This window comes from Chenopodium album, chromosome 23 (assembly GCF_948465745.1).
Source record: "Chenopodium album chromosome 23, dcCheAlbu1.1, whole genome shotgun sequence".
NCBI lineage: Eukaryota > Viridiplantae > Streptophyta > Magnoliopsida > Caryophyllales > Amaranthaceae > Chenopodium > Chenopodium album.
Genome location: NC_137856.1, coordinates 10,266,951 through 10,289,396, shown reverse-complemented (window position 1 = coordinate 10,289,396; position 22,446 = coordinate 10,266,951). Strand labels below are relative to the sequence as shown.

The 22,446-nt window shown below is 35.6% G+C and overlaps 1 protein-coding gene across 1 annotated transcript; it reads left to right on the top strand.

Moving 5' to 3' along the window:
• Nucleotides 1–16,749: 16,749 nt before the first annotated feature.
• Nucleotides 16,750–21,649, top strand: LOC145607729 (E3 ubiquitin-protein ligase MIEL1-like). Its single transcript, XM_081663324.1, has 12 exons — nt 16,750–17,181; nt 17,269–17,356; nt 18,321–18,377; nt 18,472–18,504; nt 18,609–18,686; nt 18,953–18,996; nt 19,281–19,321; nt 19,471–19,553; nt 19,648–19,739; nt 19,825–19,894; nt 20,794–20,835; nt 21,255–21,649. The coding sequence occupies exons 1-12, from the start codon at nt 17,132–17,134 to the stop codon at nt 21,375–21,377; spliced, it is 801 nt and encodes a 266-aa protein (XP_081519450.1). The 5' UTR covers nt 16,750–17,131; the 3' UTR covers nt 21,378–21,649.
• The last annotated feature ends 797 nt before the right edge of the window (nt 21,650–22,446 follow it).

The window sequence follows — 22,446 nt, the reverse complement described above, 5'->3', positions numbered from 1 at the left end:
TATAACACTTTTCATACTTATACTGCCTATGTTTTTTTTAATTGACACTACTAAATTTTATCGTATTCATAAACAACACTGATCGATATTATAGTTAAGATAATATTCGTCACTAGTGCTGTCAAAACACTGATCGAAACCGTTTAACTGCCCGAAACCGACCGACCCAAATGAGAACCGAACCGATTAAAAACCGATTTTTTTTTAAACCAAAAACCGACCCGAACCGTATTTTATTAAACCCGAAACCGAATCGACCCGAATAATGTTAAACCGTATAAGAACCGAACCCGTTAACAAACCGAACCAAATATAAACCGAACTGAAAGAAAACCGAACCAAAAAAGAACCGAACCGTATCTAACCCGAAATCGGTTCCAACCCGAAACTGTTTAAACTGGCAAAAAAACCGCTTACACCGAACTGTTAGCAAACTGCTACCCGTTTGCACCGAACCATTTAAAAACCGAACTGATTGTGAACCGAACTGGTCATAAACGGAACCGTTTATGAACAAAATTGCTTCTAAATCGAACCGTTTACAAACTTTTTTATATAATCAAATGGATTTTTTTTTACGGACATATAATTAAATCGAACCATTTACAAACTTTTTTTTTTGACGGGAATATAACTATTAAGATCAGTATGACTAAACTTGAAACAGAACATAATATGTATTTATAAAATCAATGAGAATTTGTTTATAATATGATGCCTAAATATGAAATGATTCGTGACTTTATATAAAACTTGTGAACGCAAAAGGTTAGCAAATACTATCAAATTTCAAACCAAAACCATTTAATTGCCCGAATCCAAACAACTCGCTAAACAATTTATTTTTTGAAACCGAAAATCGACCCGAACCGTAATTAGTAAACTTGAAATGGAACCGATATGAATAACGTTAAAGTGGTTAAACCATAAACGAAGAACCGAACCAGTTATAAATTGAACCGAAAAAGAACCGAACCAGTTAAAAGCTGAACCGAAAAAGAAACGAACCAGTTATAAACTGAACCAAAAAAGAACCGAACTGTTTCTAAACCAAAACCGTTTCCAACCCGAAACTGTTTGAACCGGGATAAAAACCGTTTACACCGCACCGTTAACAAACCGCAACCCGTCTGCACTGAACCGTTTACTACCCGGACTATTTACAACCCGAACCAAATTAAAACCATTTTAGAATAAACAGAAACCGAATCGAACCGATAACTATTTAAACCGAACCAAAACCGACCCGTGAGACAATTAAACCGATTCCAAACCGACCCGATTAAATACCGAACCGATTTCAAACCGAACTGTCAAACCGTTTTGACAGTGCTATTCGTCACATATTGTTTTGGCCAAAATATGCTCGCTAGATTCGACCAGGTTCTATAGGACAACAGCTAGATTAAAAAGTATGCAAATGATAGTGTAGGTTCAATGAATGAGGTTGAATAACCTACGAACGATTAACAAAGGGAAAGGGAAGAAGAGACACAAGATGATGACGCAAAAAACCCCAGGAATAAGGGTAAAAACTGCGGGTGGCGTTGAGTCCACCAATCTACTAGTTTGAGAATGAATTACAAGTACAATACAGGTTGTTTTGTGACTAAGAATGGACCTGTAATTTAATACTAATTGCTATTGACTATGAAACATGATGCAAAGGGCTTGTATCTTCTGTTTTTACAATGGTCTTCCATCCTATTTATAATAGGGGAGTCTTTTGAAGTCTTGTAACAACTTCTTTGATGATTTCTTGAAAGTAGGAGTTAGCTGCCAGGTTCAGCTCCGAGATTCATGCCATGTTCTCTTGTGCTTATCCATTGCCTTTTTACTTGTTCTTTGTTGCTGGTTAGTTGGAGAATAGTGGGAGTGTCCCCCACGCAAATAGGAGAAGTATTTGACTCCTTGATTTGGTTTTCAACGAATGTGGACTTATTTGTGGTGCAGATACATTTAACATTTCCAATTAACTTATTCTTGGTGGGAAATATAACCTCCTTGATAGTAGGAAAGCTTATAACAATTTTGACTTCGTTCAAACTTGGATTCTCTTAGAATATTCCTTGGAAATATCTTTGTCTAATTTCGTTTAATACATGGAACCAGTTAGATGATCACGTAGCAATCTGTAACTTGTAATCTAGCAACCTGTGACCTGCGACCTAAGAACCTGCAGAAATCTGAACCTATAATAAAAATTTAGGCACAAGACATATTTGACTGATTTTTGTAATTTATAGCTATGATAAAAATATAGTTAAGTGTGATCTTATTTGAATCATTTCAAGATGCATTTGGAATAGTAATTTTAGATGTTTGAAATGGATTCAAATAAGTAGTTTCATTCGGGAATCGATAAATGGTAAATCCATTTAACTTGTGTGAAATGATAATGTTAAACTTGATTTCAACATCCTCAGCTAATTTTGTTTGCCAAATTGGGAAAAAGATGCAAATTGCTTAGTGATAATCTTTCTCAAAGGGAACTAAGCTAGTATTTTTAGTGTTTAATTTTCTTTTTTTTTTTTTTTGAAAAAAATAATAGTGTTTAATGGTAGTATGCTTTTTAAAAATATATTAATGTCACTTTTAATTTATGGCCAACCAAATCCATATTATAAGTTTTTTTAAAAAAAAAATAAAAATAAAATATAATAAAAATTACAAAATATATTATAGTACTTCCTCCGTCCCTATTTTACATTCATGCTTTCCTTTTTGGGTTTTTCAAAATTACATTTCTACTTTTCTTTTTTAGTAAGTAAATTTTTACCAAATATTCCAAATTATCCCTATTTTTCTGTTTTGTATTTAATGCTTTCTCTATTTTCTCATTCTCACTCTTATTAATGCCTTTAAAAAAATTCAGAATCCATGTGCATCACTTTAGATGAATATGATTGGTCCAAGTTCCTTAATTCCCGTATAATTTTAAAAATAGGAATGTAAAAAAGAAACGGAGGGAGTATTGATAAGAGACTCACACTTTTTGTCTAATAAAACTCGAAGTTGCCAAGTTGGGTATCTAAACTTAACAACATTCTTTTGGAGTTTTTAAGTTTGGATACTAACTTATTGGTATCCTTTGCAAAAACTACTCTCTCTCTCTCTCTCCCTCCTAAAGAAACTCCCTCAAGTCTCACCGTTGGAGATGGTCTTATATAAAATTTCTTTAATTTCCCTTACTACCTTATATCTACCATTTTGTGGAGCAACTATCTCTTTTTTTTGGGTTTTTTTTTTTTGACAACGATCACTGCCAAGAAACAAACAAAACAATAAACACAAGCTAAAAAGACCAACAAAGGAAATGGTGAACACGAGTACGAACATCCAACTAGTGGCAGGAGTAACCCAACTTCGTGGCACCTTACAAAGTTGGCAGGCAGAAAAGCGTGGAAGAATCTCCCAAATCTCCTGTAACATCCACAAACAAGATGTTTGAGCTCTCGCAACGGAAATGTGGCTTCTACTAGATAATATGAAACTGATACCTCACAAAGATAAATAATATTTTGGGATAGACAAAAAACCACTAACCTAGCCTTATACCTTATTGTAACTTAATTGGAATGATCCTCTTTTCTTTTATACACCCACTTACAACCTATAGCTAGCAGTCTTTCCCACGGGCAATGGGATTACCTCCCATGTCTTGTTTTTTATGAAGAGATTTCATCTCTTCTTCCATAGCAACCAACCAACTCTCGCTATTCTTGTCTTTAATAGCTGAAGGAGACCGGCTCATCATCCTCCACCAAGTTTGCATATTCTACCAAGTTTACCTGCCCGTAATGCCTCAAAGGTTTGTCTGACCCAAACTTCTAAACTAATTTATAATTCTTCTTTGGCTTAGTGGATGCCAAAGAATCCAGTTGTTGCTGTTGTAGTACATGTGCATTTTCCTGCTGAATCTTCTCATGATCCAGATCATCCTCCTCCTCTTCATCTTGAGAAATACTAGGATGCTCCACCTGAACATGACTAGAATCTTATTGGTTTCTAGATTCTATCTCCACCACTTGAGTGTTTGTAGTCATTCCAACATCACCATCATTAGGCACCATAGGATGCTCCACCTAAACATGACTAGAATCTTGTTGGTTTCTAGATTCAATCTCCACCACTTGAGTATTTGTAGTCATCCCAACATCACCATCATTAGGCACCATAGCTTTCGATAAAGCTACCATAGATCTTTCATCAAAGGTCACATCTCTGCTAATTACAAATTTAGAATCTTCTACACTCCAAAGACGATAGCCTTGAACCCCTTTTGGATACCCCAAAAAGATTGATTTATCGACTCTTTCATCAAGCTTATTATCCTTAACATGATCATAATATGTGCACCCAAAGACTCTAAGTCTCGTGTAATCTGCATGTTCCCCTGACCATACAAAGGCGTGTCACCATCTAAATAAGAACGTAGGGATCGATTTACTATATAACAGGCTATAGCAACCGACCCTGCCCACCATTCTTTGCCTAATCTAGAATTAGAGCGCATACACCTTGCATTCTCAAGTAGTGTACGATTCATTGTTTCCACGACTCATTCTGTTGTGGTGTGTCTCTGACCGTCCAGTGTCTCACAATGCCTTCCTGATCACAAAACTCCTTGAAAGCTCCTTTTGTGTATTCGATACCATTATCAGACCGTACAGGTATTAGCTTTCGACCTGTTCTGTTCTCAACCAATACTCTCCACCGCTTGAAAATGTCGAATACCTCATTTTTATGCTTAAGAAAATAAATCCAAGCATATCTAGAATGATCATCAACAAATGTAACAAACTACCTAGAACCACCTTTGGAAGCAACTTTAGCCGGACCCCAAACATCCGTATGCACATAGTCTAACAAAACTCTGCTCTTGTGCTTGCTTGTAGAGAACTTCACCTTGTGTGATTTTCCATACACACAGTGCTCACAAAATTCCATTTGTGGCTTCTTCATGTTCTTCAACAAACCTTGTCCACTAAGCAATGATAGACCCTTTTCCGACATATGCCCAAGGCACATGTGCCATATCCTCATGCATTCTGTTTGGTCTTTACTTCCAGCAATTCCAACTGCTAAATCACCTGTAACAATTGTACCCAAAAGAGGATAAAGATTACCGTGACGAATTCCCTTCATCACTACCAAGGAACCACAAACAACTTTTAAAACTCCATTTTTTAAGACTATTTTGCAACCATTTTTCTCTAACACCCCAAAAGAAATAAGGTTCTTCTGCAAATCTGGGATGTGTCTCACATCCTTCAAGGTTATTATTGTTCCATCATGCATTTTGACTCGGATAGTACCTAACCCGACAGTCTTACAAGCATGATCGTTTCCCATCAAAACAGTATCGCCATCCAAACTCTGGTAAGTTGTAAACCACTTCCTGTTTGGGCACATATGGTGAGATGCACCTGAATCAAGCATCCATTTACTGAATATCTCATTGCATTGTTCTGAAACTGAGTAACAATAATAATCATCCTCATCATTTGAGACAAAACTAGCTTCTTGTTTTTCATGTTGTTTTCCTCTAGATTTGTCGTTGTTGTTCTTCTTGAATATTACCCTCTTATTTGGGCAATTAGCTTTAAAATGACCGAGCTCACCACATCTGAAACATGGCCTTTTCGTAAGAGGTCTTGATTTTGATCTAAACTTTCCTCCCTTGCCTTGCCCTCTTTCATTAGTCCTTCCTCTATTTGCAACCAATCCCTGAGCTTATTCGTTGTGTTCTCTTCCATTACTAGACATCATCCCGCTTGTAGCAATCTTTCGAAGGTCATCCGCTAAAAGAGATGTTCTAGTCTCATTCATGGTTAGAGTATCACCTACAAGCATCAATGTTTGAACAAGATTTTATAGGATTTCGGTAATGAAAGCAATAACATGAGTGTTTGGTTTTCCTCATCTACCTTCACGTCATTATCCTTCAAGTCTGATATAATCCTATCAAACTTATTAATATACTCCCGGATTGAGGTGCCTTCTTCCATCTTGCATGTATACAATTTGGATTTTAAATAGATCCTATTTGTTAGAGTTTTCGTCATGAAATTAGTCTCTAACTTTGTCCACACGCCAGCGGCCGTTGCTTCTTCGTTTACCAAGAATGCGACATCCCTCTCAAGGCATAAGATTATAGCCACTCGTGCTTCAAGATCTAACTCTTCCCAATCCTCATCCTTCATGTCCTTGGGTTTTTGTTCTTTTCCAGCCAATGCTGTATACAACTTTTATGATACAAGCAAATTTTTCATTTGCATCCTCCAATAGGAAAAGTCATTTTTACCATTGAATTTTTCAATTTCATATTTTTCAACTTTAACCATTCCACTAGTAGATGCCATTATAATTAATTTCAAAATAAAAAATTTTACCACTTAAGATTTTGACGTCGGCTCTGATACTAGTTGTTAGAGCTACCGTAGCGGAAATGTGGCTTCTACTAGATAATATGAAACCGATACCTCACAAAGATAAATAATATTTTAGGATAGACAAATAACCACTATATTGGAAATAATAATTGTAAGAAAATAAACTTTTCTTAAACTAAACTTTTAATGTGAATTACAATAAATTAAACTAAACTTTTGATTGTTACCCAAATGCATATAACAATCTCTTTTTTCTCCCGGCAAATAAGTGATAAATGATAAATTGTTAGTTAGAAGTGTTACACTTTCAACGACTTATACTACCAAATAAGCAAGTGATTGACAAGCACAAGGTAGATCGAGCAAACTACAACAAGCCAACTCATCAATCAATTATGACAAATTGGTAGAATCACTAATATGAAGCTACACAAGGATCTAGAATTAGGCAATTACAATAATATCAAAGGTTATAAATAACGGGGAAATGTTAGGGATACAAGGGATCCAACACAACCAAAGTACGAGCCAACTTAAACCACGGAGGGAGTATGGACTTCTACCACAAAAAAAAATAATAATAAAAAAAATTTCACAAAATTGTTTTTTACTACTAAATATTTTAAACGTTTTATTTTACTGCAAAAAAAAAAAAAAAATTGTTTTTACCACATGCATGCCATCAAAAACCTAACAGAATTTTTTGAATTATTCGAATTTCGTGCCAAACACATGGTCTTTAGGGTGTTTTGGGGGCATGTTGGTCCCAAGGGCGGAGGCAAGGGGGGCTGGGGTGGGCCATGGCCTTCCCCCTTGGCTCAAAATAAATATTAAATTTTGCATATAATTGATATAAGTTTTAGTGTAGAGGAGTTGGTTTTTGCTATGTGGTGGTGAATAAGAGGTCAAGAGTTCAAATCTTGCAACTAACATTTTTGTTTAACAGTAAATAAAATCAACAAACTCAATAATAGTTGCGAAATTACACATACATAGATATGATCTTGGCCCCCCATACTTAAAAATTTTGGTTTCGCCATTGGTTGGTCCTTTGGTTCCAATTTGAGGTCAGAATTGACAAAAAATGATCAGAAATTCTTTCTTTTGTGTGTTTAAAAATACCTCGATTTGCGTAGAACACGCAAAACGAGGCATTTTCGATCATTTTTGTCCATTATGACCTCAAATTGGAACCGTAGGTCCAAAATGCCCCCCTAAACCTATGAGCAACATGTTTTGCGCACGAAAATAGAAGAATTTTTTTAAACCGTTAAATTTAACGGTTTTTTTGACGGTAAGTGGTAAAAACAATTTTTAGAAATTTTTTGGTGGTAAAATAAAACTTTTAAAATTTATGGTTGAAAAAACAATCTTGTGATTTATTTTTGTACTAAAAGTAAAAAATTCCTTTATTTTATTATTTTTTTTCCTTTTTATTATTTGATATAAAAATTCAATATTTGAAATAAAAAATTTAATATCCAAAGTTCAATATCTAAACATCTAAAATTCAATATCTAATCTAACAACATTTTTAATATTTGACATCATTTCCTATTTAATGAAACACACATCTATCTATCTATCTATACTTTTTTTTTTTTTTTAATAGGATCTATACTCAGCATATACATACAAACCACAATCAATCATACGTTACCACAAATCACTTACATAGTTATATGCCATACGTCACCTCTTTTAATATTTACTTTTTGTATTCTCTTTTTAAAATAAAATAATTTTTTTAAACAAAAATTTTAATGTTCAAGTCTTTAGGCATTCCACAACTTGCAAATTTGAGTAAGAAAATGAAGTGTTCCATTTCCATTATAATATAATAAAGTAATAGTATGTCTTTTCATCTCCCAAATTGTTGAGGATAAACACACCTCTTACGGAATAATCAATCGACCAAACAACAAACCACAAGCACACACAAGCTACTAGTTTGTTCAAAGGTCACACTTAACCCAAGATATATGTATGTTCTCCAAGATCAACACACAACCAGCAATATTAACACACCAAAGGCAGAAACATATGGCAAATAACGAGTATAATCAACCAAGCAACGACACACGATTTTTACGTGGAAAACCTCTTCGATGTGAAGAGTAAAAACCACGGGACTTTAGGAGTCCACCCAAATTGTTCTTATTGATGAAAGGAATGTTACACAAACACAATTCCAAGTCTAAAAGTTGGGTACTCAATTTACCCAAACAACAACAATTATAAGAACAAAGTAATGGAGGAAAAATGGAAGAATATCACCAGAAAAACAGAGTGTTGTCCAGAGGCCGTAAATCACGAACAGTAGCAGCAAATTACAATCCGACCATTGAAAACGAAGCCCTAGATGTCCCAAACAAGCTGTCAAAATTTGAGCTGAATCGGACAACGGATGAGCTTCGATCGGGGCTGATTTCTGGAGCTGCGCAATGAAGAACGTGAACTAGCTTACTTTGAAACTCTCTGTATCTTTCTCACTTCTTCCCAACTACTTCCAACTCTAATTTACTGCACTTACTGGCAGCAAGCAATTAGTATACAAGACCCTTTGTTGCCACTCATTTTTGCACGGTAGGCACACCAAAAAAGTCAAAGAATTAAGTTTCCTTGAGAAGCTACAAACTTGGGCCAAACTTGACTAGTTGCCCCAAAACCATCACAACATAAAATGGGCTTTGTCCACATAGGAAGGGACCCATATCCCAACAAATCTCCCTCTCCCGACTATGTGGAGGTGGTTGCCATTCCGGCAATCAAACGACAAGTCTCAAACTTGCCCCTTGGCAATGTTTTATTCATCATGTCGGAGGCATTGTCATCAGTATGGATTTTCTCAAGCTCAAGGAACTTAGCATCAAGAACATCCCGTATCCAATGATACCTCACATCAATGAGTTTCGACTTTGCATGAAAGGTAGAATTCTTAGCAAGATGAATAGCACTCTGACTGTCACAATATAATACAACACATACCTCTTTTGTGTAAATCCAAGTTGACGAACAAACCGCTTCATCCATAACAACTCCTTACATGCCTCTGTCGCTGCAATGAACTCTAACTCAGTTGTGGACAATGCCACACACTTCTGTAATCTAGATTGCCAAGAAACTGCCCCCTGCAAAAGTGATCAAATAACCTGAAGTAGACTTCCTCGAGTCTATATCACCTGCCATATTAGAATTTGAGTAGCCAACAAGAATAGGCTTATCACTCCCAAAACATAGCTTCATATCTGCAGTACCTCGTAGATATCTCATAATCCATTTCACAGCATTCCAATGCTCCTTTCCCGGATTAGAGAGAAAACGACTAACCAAACCAACTGCATGAGCTAAATCGGGCCTAGTGCAAACCGTTGCATACATCAAGCTACCCACTGCTGAAGCATATGGAATATGCATCATACTTTCCTTCTCTTCCGATGTAGAAGAACACTGTTGAGAACTCAACTTAAAATGCAGAGCAAGAGGAGTACTCATCGGTTTTGCTTTCTCCATGTTGAACCTCTGAAGCACCTTATGAATATATGCTTCCTCTGTGTAGACACCCATTTGTGTCTCCCCAAAACCAAACCCAATGATGAATATCTTTCGCGTCGAATCATAATCGAATGAGGTGAAAGTGTGAAAAGTCTTGTGTTGCGGTTAGTTTTTATTAAAATTCTTTTCTTTCTATTTTCGAAAACCCACTCTATTTTATAAAAACGTCCAATCCAGTTTAGTTTGGTCCGTGATAAGGGTCCAATAATGGTGTAGTTGGATGGGGCTTTAAAAGAACTTTCCAACGATATATTATAAGCCCAATTCCGATGAATAATGAGGAAGTTATGGCCAAAATACTAAACTGGGCCCAAACCGGATTTTACCTACGACCCAATGATCATGAGGAGGGTCCAAAGGTTTAATCATATTCCTAAACTAATTAGGATTGATTAGAATCTTCTATAAGTTTCTAAAAGATCTTAATTATCCTTTTTTGAAAAGATAAGATTAAGGAATTTGATTTTAAATATAAAACTTTCCTTCTTTAAAAACTTTCCTTTTTCTATTCGGATTTAAAGATGTTCAAAGACAGTCAGATATTATTTTCGTGCCTCTTATTTTTTTCTCCAGATTTTATATGGTTGAATAGATCTTGAAATTATCTTTCCAATGATATATTATAATATTAATTCCGAGCTATAACGAAAAAGATATGTTAGGAATACGAAACTCTATCCAAAACTGACACCGTCCTACTATTTCGGCCAAATATTTTTATCTACAAAATATTTTAATCTGATTCTAATTGCATTAGAAAGTAGACTTCAAGAGCTTTCCAACGACATATTATATTACTTATTTGGATTTCTAGATCAAAAGATATGATAAAAACAAAATCCGAAAAAAACTGTCTCTGTCGCCAAACGACAAGATAAATTTCTGGCGACAAGGTCGGTTTGTTAGTGACAGAGTAGAGTTTTATTTCTTATCAAATTCTATGATTTTCCGAACTGTTTTCTTATAAATAGGGTCCTCGACCTCCGTTTTTATTCATCAACTCTCATCAAGGCTTACTTGATTCTTTCTCTCTTTTTCTAAACTAGCCTTTTATTAAACACACTTCCGCATACACAAGACTTAGAAACACCTAGCCAAGTTCGAAGTTGCCTTTTCCCTAGATGTGAAAGGTTTATACTTTTCTGAGGGTTTGGTCCCAAATCCAGTCTAAACTTTTTAACTCTTTCTTTCAATTATTTAATTTAATTCTTTATTTTTATTTTCATTGAAGTTTACTAACTTGTGTATTTTGTTATTAGAAAGAGGTACGAGGCTTCAAAGTATGTAATCTTATTATTCTCTTTCAATGTAGAAAGCATGCTTAAATTATTTTAACTCCTAGTATCATGTTATGATGTTTTTATTGCTTTCTAGTATCATGCTTAGGTTGCCTTTTACTCTTTTCTAATATCATGTTAGTACCATGTTAGGTTTAAAGCTTTGATCTTTATTGCTTAGTGACATGCTAGGATTTGTTATTAATCTTGTTAGTATCATGCCTAGGATCTTGCTATTATTATTAAGCTTTATTATTAACATGATTTTTATTGTTATTATTATGATGGTTATGTTGCTTGATATTATTTATATTTTATTGTTATTGCTTGATCACGCCTTTTATGCATGTTTAAAGGGATTTTGTACTTGGAATCACGCCTAATAAGATAATTAATAATTTGGCTTAGGCTAATATGATTTTAACTCAAGTGATCGCCAATAATAGTTTTATTTGTGCATTAATATTCAACCAACATAGATAAACAGGTTTAAGATTAATATAATGTTTGCATGATAGTCAAAAAGCGCACATGAATAAGAGCATAACAAAGTAGAGGCCTATTTTATAGGGTGGGTCCTTTCTTTTGTAGATTGGATTCGTACCCTCATCCCCGAACCCTGTTTGGTTCAAGACCTTATGGAGTTGACGATCTCCTGGATCGTTTTGGGTTTACAAGTTCCTAAAACTTGTTGACGACTCTTTTGCTCTTTTTTCTTTCCCTTTGGAACACCACCAACTTTAGTGTATGATCACAGTGGAGTTCAAGCTTGGGATCATAGTGCTTGAAATATTCCCTACACTGTGATAACCACAACCTTCGAGCCTTGCGATCACGGATGATCCTCATGCCTAAAATATTCTTTGCTGGCCCGAGTTCCTTCATAGAGAAAGTCTTACTCAACTGTTGCTTCAAACTAACAATTCTATCCACATTTTGCCCTACAATAAGCATGTCATCAACATAAAGTAGCAAAATGATAAAATCATTGTCAGAAAATTTCTTCAAGAAGACACAATGATTACAAGAAGTCTTCTTGTAGCCTTGCTCCCCCATAAAGGAGTCAAACTTGCGATACCATTGCCTTGGAGCTTGTTTTAGGCCATACAAGCTCTTCTTCAATTTGCACACATACTCTTCCTTCCCCTTGACTTTGAAACCCTCTGGTTGTTCCATGTATATGTCTTCCTTGAGGTCACCGTGAAGAAACGCGGTCTTCACATCCAACTACTCAATCTCCAAATTCAAGCTAGCAGCAAGACCCAAAACAACTCTAATGGAGGACATCTTGACAACCGGTGCAAAAATCTCTTCAAAGTCTATTCCCTTCTTCTGATTGCAGCCTTTGACAACAAGTCTTGCTTTGTATCATGGTTTCTTAACATTCTCATCTTGTTTCTGCTTATAAACCCAATGATTCCTCAAAGCTCTCTTACCCTTCGGTAACTTCACAAGATCAAAAGTATGGTTATCATGCAATGATTTCATTTCATCTTTCATTGCATCTAACCAATGTTGCTTGTCATCACTATCCATGGATTCCTCATAGGACTCAGGTTCTCCCCCGTCGGTTAGGAGAACATAATCAGAAGAAGGATACCTCGTGGAAAGGCGTCGGTCTCGAGTAAACCGTCTCACGGGATCTGGTTGCTCTTTAGTTGAACCCTGGTCATCAAGCTCACATCAACATTATCAACATCATCATCTACCTCGGGAACATCATCCCCATTATCATTATTTTGCACCTGTTCAGCTAGAGTAGGTGTAGGAGTCAAAGGAGGTAGATCCAAATCAACCAAATCATCGTTACCGTGAGATGTAGATTCTTCAGCCTTTTGGATGTCTTCAATTGTCTGATCCTCGACAAATACCACATCCCTACTTTGAATCAATTTCTTCTCTACAGGATCATAAAACCTGTAACCAAACTGGTCCAAACCATAGCCCACAAAGATGCACTGGCGAGTCTTTGAATCCAGTTTCGATCTTTCATCACTTGGAACATGCACAAATGCCTTACACCCGAAGACACGCAAATGATTATAAGAAACCTCCTTGCCTAGCCAAACCTTATCTGGAACATCACCATCTAAAGGAACACAAGGAGACAAATTAATCACATGTGTAGTTGTAAACAAAGCTTCACCCCAAAAGTGTCTCGGTAACTTTGCCTCTGAAGCATGCACCGTATCCTCTCTAACAAAGTTTTGTTCATTCTCTCTGCTACGCCATTCAGCTGTGGAGTCTTCTTTGGCGTGAACTGATGTCGTATCCCCTATGACTTGCAATAGTCATCAAGTGGTCCAATGTATTCACCACCATTGTCATCACGGAGGCACTTCAATTATTTTCTATCTGTTTGCCTTTCAACCAAAGCTTGAAATTGCTTAAAAGTATCAAGCACCTGATCTTTGGTTTTCAAAGCATAAACCCACAGCTTTCTTGAACAATCATCAATAAAGGTAACAAAGTAAAGTGCACCACTAAAACTTTTCACCTTAAAAGGACCACAAACATCAGAATGAACAAGGTCAAGCAAACCTGACTTTCTGGAAGGAGAATGTCTCTTGAAAGAGACTCTGTTTTGCTTGCCTGCGAAACAATGTGGACATTTGTCCAACTTTGCACTCTTCAAATCTGGAAGTGCATTCTTTCTCATCAAACAACTTAACCCTTTTCACTCATATGGCCAAGTCTTCTATGCCACAACTTTGCTGGATCATCATCTGCTACATTTACACTATCTGTGGAAATTGAGGCTTGCAGCAAATACAGGCTTGTGTGCTTCTTCCCACGAGCTAACACCAAATTTCCCTTAGTGAGTTTCCCCTGGCCACTATGAAAGGTGTTACAATAGCCTTCACCATCGAGCTTCCCTGTTGAGATCAAGTTTAAACGGATGTCTGGAACATGCCTAACATTCTTGAGCACTAACTTTGCTCCAATGTCAGTTATCAAGCAAACATCACCAACACCAACAACTTGAGCCAAGCCATCATTACCCATCTTCAATACCCCGAAGTCACCAGACGTATAACATGTGAAGAATTCCTTCATAGATGTCACATGTAGTGAGGCTCCACTGTCAATCACCCAAATTGTCTCATATCTAGCAAGATTCACAGAACTCTCATCATGAACAATGATAAGATCATCAACTGTTGCTGTTGCAGCTCGATCATCAACATCTTGATCTTTCTGATCATGCTTCTTTTCTTGCTTGCCATTACCACCCCTGTTGTTATCTTTCTTCAACTTGTAGCAGTATTTCTGAATCTGACCCATTTTATCACAATAATTGCATTTCATGTTTTTGTATCTCCTACGGGACTTGCTCCTGCTTTTATCTCTGCCACTCGGAGCCCTGTTTTTGCTTCTCCCCTGTTATCAGCAACATATGCTTCCTCGGACGAAGATGACACACTATGAGATTTCTTTCTCATCTCCTCATTCAAGATACCAACCTTGGCAAGATCCAACGTGATTTTGCCTTGTGGTGCAGAGTTACAAAGTGTCATTTGGAAAGTGTCCCATGAATCAGGAAGAGTACCAAGCAATATAAGTCCCTGAATCTCATCATCAAAATTGATTCCTATGGCTGACAACTGTTGGAGAATGCCATGAAAATCATTCAAGTGATCTGAAAGTGTCTTGCTTTCTCTGTACTTCAAGCCCATCAATTTCTTAATTAAGTACACTTTATTGTTGCCAGATTTGCTAGCATACAAAGATTCAAGCTTCTCCCAAAGGGACTTTGCATGCACATCATCATTTATGTGATTCAACACATTATCATCAACCCATTGGCGAATGAACCCACAAACTTGCTCATGTTCAAATTGCCATTGCTCATCACTTTTACCTTCTAGTTTTTCAGTACTAAACACAGGTAAATGCCAACTCTTGACATACAACAAATCTCTCATCTTTCTCTTCCAAAGATGATAGTTAGTTCCATTCAAAATAACCATTCTACTAGTGTTAATATTACCGGATTCCATCCCGAGAACTCAATAATAAAGCCGTGGCTCTGATACCAGATTGTTGAGGATAAACACACCTCTTACGGAATAATCAATCGACCAAACAACAAACCACAAGCACACACAAGCTACTAGTTTGTTCAAAGGTCACACTTAACCCAAGATATATGTATGTTCTCCAAGACCAACACACAACCAGCAATATTAACACACCAAAGGCAGAAATATATGAAAAATAACAAGTATAATCAACCAAGCAAGGACACACGATTTTTACGTGGAAAACCTCTTCGATGTGAAGAGTAAAAACCACGGGACTTTAGGAGTCCACCCAAATTGTTCTTATTGATGAAAGGAATGTTACACAAACACAATTTCAAGTCTAAAAGTTGGGTACTGAATTTACCCAAACAACAACAATCATAAGAACAAAGTAATGGAGGAAAAATGGAAGAATATCACCAGAAAAACAGAGTGCTGTCCAGAGGCCGTAAATCACGAACAGTAGCAGCAAATGACAATCTGACCATTGAAAACGAAGCCCTAGATGTCCTAGACAAGCTGTCAAATTTTGAGCTAAATCGGACAACGGATGAGCTTCGATCGGGGCTGATTTCTGGAGTTGCGCAATGAAGAACGTGAACTAGCTTACTTTGAAACTCTCTGTATCTTTCTCACTTCTTCCCAACTACTTCCAACTCTAATTTACTACACTTACTGGCAGCAAGCAATTAGTATACAAGACCCTTTGTTGCCACTCATTTTTGCACGGTAGGCACACCAAAAAAGTCAAAGAATTAAGTTTCCTTGAGAAGCTACAAATTTGGGCCAAAACTTGACTAGTTGTCCCAAAACCATCACAACATAAAATGGGCTTTGTCCACATAGGAAGGGACCCATATCCCAACACAAACTTCATAAAGTAATGGTAAAAATAATGAAAAAAGTTTAACTAAATAGTACACATTACATAAACATATGAAGTACAATAATTGGAGTTAGCATCTTTATTTTAGGGCTTCTTTATTTCTTGAGTAATCATGATTTTTTTTATTTTTTTTTAAGTTTACTTTATTTTTATTTTTTTTTGACACGAAAGTTTACTTTATTTTTACAACTATTTTTGTAAGTGAATTTATTTTGATGACCCAATCTGAATTGACCCAACTCGAATTGGCCCGATTCGAAAATTAGTGTTAAAAATTGACCAGACCTAACTCGACCCAAATTTAACCCAAAGTGATGACCCGGATTCGACTTAAAACCCATTGAACTTCACACTACCCAAATTGACCCGGCCCGAATCCAACCTAAATGACCCGTATGCTAGGTCTTACTAGCAAAAATCTAAATGATGGGAAATTATGACATTACCTAAGCATGACTCAAAAACAGTTAGTTAAACGGTTGCTTGAATCAGTGATCGCTTGAAGCAGTGATCTTTCCTTTCCGTAAAATAACTACAGAGTACTCTGTAACTCTGTACATTTCCATTTATGGCGCCACCATACACTTCTGTCTTCTTCCAAATTCTTTTTCCTTTTTTAGCAACTTGCAATTGGCATCTCCCCTCTCTTACCTGCCACCCCACCCATATCTTATCCAATCACATCATCTTTCTCCTCAATCAATGCATATAATATTTTTTAATAATAATATAATAATGATGTTTCATTTTTATACTTCTTTTGTAAATCTGATGAATAGTTATTTTATTTTAATAGGAAATGTCCATTGTTTCTTGATATACACTACCCCTTTTCTTCCTACCAATTTCATACTCTATTATTCATTTTTGGGTTGTTTTGAGTTACCCAAATAATCCAGATTCATCCCCTCAATCTTTGGAGACTAATTGCCCCTTTTTTGGATTGAAAAACCATCTATTTTTCTGGGTTTTTCTCCAAATTTTAGCAGATTTATGGAGGGCTTTTCTAATGAACGCTTCGATTTTGGGAGGATGGGTTATGGGTATTCTTCATTCCTCTTTTAAGGCTTTGTCTTATATATGTTGTTGTTGTTGTTTTAATTTGCTTTGTTTTCCCATTTTTTTTCCAGATGTCAGCATTACAGAAGAAGGTGTTTGATTCGAGCTCCTTGTTGTAACGAGATCTTTCCTTGTCGCCATTGCCACAACGACGCCACTGTAATATACTTTTGTTTCTTGTTCTAATAATCATTTTCTTCACGTTTTATTGTTTACTGTATGTTGTTTTTTTAGAGAATAATTGGGTATTGTATTAATTTACATAATGACATATAATTGCAATGTGACATGAAATTTCTCGTTTTAGTGAGCTTCATATTATTTTGTAGATCAACTGTTTAGTCATTTATTGCAAACTGTTTGAATTATAATATTATCATTAGCAAACAGTTTAAAATCTTGCAAACATTGCAATTATATATTTATATGTCACAAAAGCTCACAGGTTTTGATTGGCAATTGGGTAAGGGTCAGTTCTAGTTACTAACTAATAAGCTATGTTACTTGGACTCGAATACCCATATTCGTCGCGGATACGTGTCTAAGTATCTAACCCGGCTATTTTGTGAAAATTTTCCATGATTTTGAACTAAAATGAAGTGTTTAAGTGTCCCACCAATATCTGAGTGTCAGAGGGTCTGACATGGACACGTGAGGTGAAATGATAGCTAATAAGTCTTGCAAACATTGCAATTATATGTCACAAAAGCTCACAGGTTTTGATTGGCTATTGGATATGGGTCAGTTCTAGTTACTAACTAATAAGCTATGTTACTTGGACTCGGGTATCCATGTCCGACACGGATACGTGTCCAAGTATCTGACCCGGCTATTTTGTGAAAATTTTCCATGATTTTAAACTAAATTGAAGTGTCTAAGTGTCACACCCATGTCTGAGGATCTAACATGGGTACGTGAGGTAAAATGAAGAGTCTGAGTAACATAGCTTATAAGTCTAGTATATTCGAACTTAATTCATGGGTTTAACCTTGGTGAATGTTTCTCATTCTTTTCGTCTGATGATTCAAAGGGCAATAGAGTATGAAGTTTGAAATAATTTTGAATTTGTGGAATTTGTTCATTACGTTGCTAATTTTTACTTGTTTGTGGAAATGCCTCTTAGAATATGTTATGCAACCCAATGGACCGGCATGAACTCGATCGACATGATGTTAAGCAAGTATGTTGATCATGAGAGCTTTTTTTTTTCTTTGATTGTGTATTTTAGTACCCTTTCTGCATAATTGATTTGCTTTCATGCTCTCATTACACAGGTTGTTTGTGCTGTATGCGACACAGAACAACCAGTAAGTAGTACTGATAGTTCAGTTTGGCTACTTCATTCATGTTCTGTAACTGCATTTGGTTGCAAAAATGTGGTGACTGATGTTTGGTTATCTGTTAAATTCAGGCGGCTCATGTTTGCACGAATTGCGGTGTTAATATGGGGGAGTACTTTTGTGAGATTTGCAAGTTCTATGACGATGATGTAAAATTTCTGGAGCCTTTAGTATAAAATAATGGTTAATTCTTTCTTTTTTATGATTGGTGTATATTGTGGTTCATAACTTCGTGACTGTTTTGATTGATCTACATATAATAAGCTGAAATACTAAACTGTTGGAAGATTTTCTACTTAATGACTAAGAATATCGACTAGAAAATCTGTGAAAATTTTGCTCTTTAACTCTGGAAATTTGCATTCCCTGCATCAGCTGAGACTCTCATTTGATGATAGTTGTTTTATACTTACAGGTTGATAAAATGCAATTTCACTGTGATGATTGCGGGATTTGCAGGTACATTGGCAACTGCATATGAATGTCAATATTTGTAATTTTATCACTAGTTATTTATCTACAATTGGTTGTTTGAAATCAAAGATTCAAAGCTAGTTAATATATTGATTTAAGAGTTTTTGAGGTGCATAGTGAGCATTTGAGCAATGCTAATAGGCAAGTTAAAGTTTTCAGATAGATACATTTTCGGATAACTATGTTGGTTCTGTGTATCAGATTTTGAATTTGTCTAGAAGAAAAGTTTTTGCACTGCAGCTAAATGTAATTGAAAATTTTTGTACCAGGGTTGGTGGCCGTGAAAATTTCTTCCACTGCAAGAAGTGTGGTATTCTTTATTCCTACTCTATCATCTAAGTTCTTTGTTTCATCATTTGACTTTTAGTAGTTTCTATAGCAAGGATTTTTATTGCCTCTTTTGCTGCTTGTATAAACATTTTTCTGAAAAACATCGTTTATTACTGAACATCATTCCAGGATCTTGCTATTCTGTGGCTTTACGTGATAATCATTTGTGTATAGAGAACTCCATGCGCCATCACTGCCCCATATGCTATGAGGTTTGTTGATCATTCTTTTTCATTGTTCTGTTTATGATTTGTTTGCCTATAGAGAACAGTAATTGATCTTACTTTGTTTTCTTGTCTACATTAGTATCTTTTTGACTCGCTTAAAAATACTACTGTCTTGACTTGTGGGCATACTATGCATTCTGATTGCTGCGAAGAGATGTTGAAGCGCGATAAGTAAGCATGCTTGCATCCTCGGAAAAAGCTGATTTGTGGGGTGTTCTTGTCCTAGGAAGGGTCTTATATTTCTTAAATGTTGCAGGTATTGCTGCCCTATATGCTCAAAATCAGTTATTGACATGTCTAGAACCTGGAAGAGATTAGATGAGGAGGTAAGCATGCTAGATCCTTGATTATGCAGTAAATTTTATGCTCAAAATCAATGACATTGACACCATGAAATTTTATGTTCCGGCCTCCTACAGATGTTACTTCCATTTTTCGGATTAGAATCTGTGTTAGGTAGCTAAAAAATCCACTAGAAAGGCTACAGAGGGATCTAGTAGAAGGAACTACATGGCAAAACCATATTATGCACTCCATGTTTTTCTCACTTTTCTTCCATGGTTGTTTTGATAACACTACTACAAAGTATCATTTACTTAAAATTAATTCTATTCTCACCATATATTGCATCGACTTTTACTTTCACTCTTTCCCGATACATGTTCTTTTTTTTTTTCTCTCTGCCCACTTATATATCCTGAATATGACTGTTCTTCATCTCCATGCCAACCCTAATGTATTAAACAATTAGGAACAGAGGGAGTAATATTTTCATATGTTATATATATAAATATATGTTATTAAATCAGTTGTTTCTAAAGGGAGGGCTTAAACATGTCTTTGTGGACGTATGGTTATCATGAGAGTTTGAATCGCGTAGTATGCTGTCGTTGAATTTTGTTCAATGTACTGTTAGTAGCCAATTAGAAAATTGTGCATGACTCAGAAGGCAAACCATGACAGTTTCCATTTAGATTTGATGAAATTCAGCAGTTTAAATAGCATATACTAGTATATAAAATGAGTAAAATATCAAGAGCAATTTTGTATAACCGAATGTCCCTGCAGGCCTGAGTCCAGGTGAAGTGATTGATACATTTGAATATGCACAAAACTCAATCTTATTAGTCAATTAACAAGCTGCTTATTAGGGGCTGACAAAATTTGTCTAATTAATCTTTGCTTTCATGAATTTAGTCTTGATAATTGTTCTTTGCACATCCAGATTGAAGCAACCACCATGCCGGAGGAGTACCGCACCAAGAAGGTATTGCTACCCCATCTTTTTTGATGTATTCCATGCATTGATTGATTCTGCGACTGAAATAAAGAATGATGAATGGGTGATAATATGTTTTTTCATCATGAATGCTTGTTTCAAAAAGAATTCCTGTGACACTTTGCAAATCTCTCAGCTATCTTACTTTTCTTTAATCCACAATTTCTAATTAATTTAGTGGTGATTGTTTTTCAACATTTAGTTTGGAGCTCTGTACTGATCCACCTGTTTTCATGCTATTATCACCTTGCATGAGTGTGTCATAGCCATAATTTCTCATCTTCACTTTTGCGAAAGTAAATTAACAGACGATATAATTTTGAGAACTAATTCGAGTCTCTAAAAGGAGATTCTTGTATAAAAACTTCAAATCTTATAGATAGTGATCAAGAAACTTGTTTCTGCAGGTTTGGATTCTATGCAACGACTGCAATGATACAACAGAGGTTTATTTCCACATACTAGGCCAGAAATGTAGCCACTGCAAGTCTTATAACACCTGTCAAATTGCGCGTCCAGTCCTTCCTTAGAATCGTTGAACATATGAATCATCTTGCCTTGGCTGCTTTTAGTATGGATGATACTCATTTTCCCTTTCTTTCTTCTGTGCTTCAATCATTGTGCAAGCTAAGTTAATCACTGATTTGCACCATTCATCATGATTTGGACTAATATCATTATATGTTACAGCAGAAGCAAAACTCAACTTTTTTTTTCAACCTGTAAATGAATTCAAAGGTAGACAGACATATAATGATGTAAAGATTTGTTAATGCTTATTGTTCACAACTTACTTCCGCTTCTAACACAAGACCGTTACCTTTAATTGAAGAAAAATTCTTAACTTTGAGGCAAAGTATAATTTTGGGAGGCAAAATTACATATTTTCGAACTTATTTGCTCCTATATGAGTTATCTTTTACTGAAAATTGAACTTTAAGTTTCATGTTAATCATTATATGTGCTTCAATCATTGTGCAAGCTAAGTTAACCAATACAAAGTATATATTTATATGTTATCTTCATGTTTTAAGCATGGTTTAATATAGAATAATTTGAGTTTGCCTTTAAGATTGACTTGATAAAGCGTATTCTAACCTTAAGCACTATAGTTGACGAACCCAAAAAAAAAAAAAAAAAAGCCATTAAGACAATATAAAATATTGGTGTGATTGCTAGTCAACTTTATAATAAAGTAGTATTTGTTATATAATATATGTATTTGGTGGATGCCCATTATACCCTTCTGATAATTCTAGGATGTTCTAGATATACATAGGTTTATTATTCTACAAGAAAACCCTAATTGCGTCACATGTATATATACATGTACTCCCACATCATTCAGGATGAAAATATATATTTTATTCACTTCCTTATTTTCTCCTCTTTCTCTCTAATTTTATAACACGTTATCAGCACCATTGCTCTTGGTCTCTTGGAGACTTGATCTGAATCATCAAAAGGTACGTAGTATTATCGATTCATAAGATCAAGAGGTACGCATACAATAAAATTATAGATCTGTCAATTTTCTAGGCAAAAAGTATGAAACTTCTATCAACTTTGAATTTGCTGTTGGCTTATGGAGATTCTTTA

Excerpts from the sequence above, each read along its gene's own strand:
- LOC145607729 (XM_081663324.1), top strand. The coding sequence starts at position 17,132 with ATGGAGGGCTTTTCTAATGAACGCTTCGATTTTGGGAGGATGGGTTAT. Across the intron at positions 18,505-18,608 it reads TATGCGACACAGAACAACCA|GCGGCTCATGTTTGCACGAA; the intron begins GTAAGTAGTACT and ends TGTTAAATTCAG. Across the intron at positions 20,836-21,254 it reads AGGAGTACCGCACCAAGAAG|GTTTGGATTCTATGCAACGA; the intron begins GTATTGCTACCC and ends TTGTTTCTGCAG.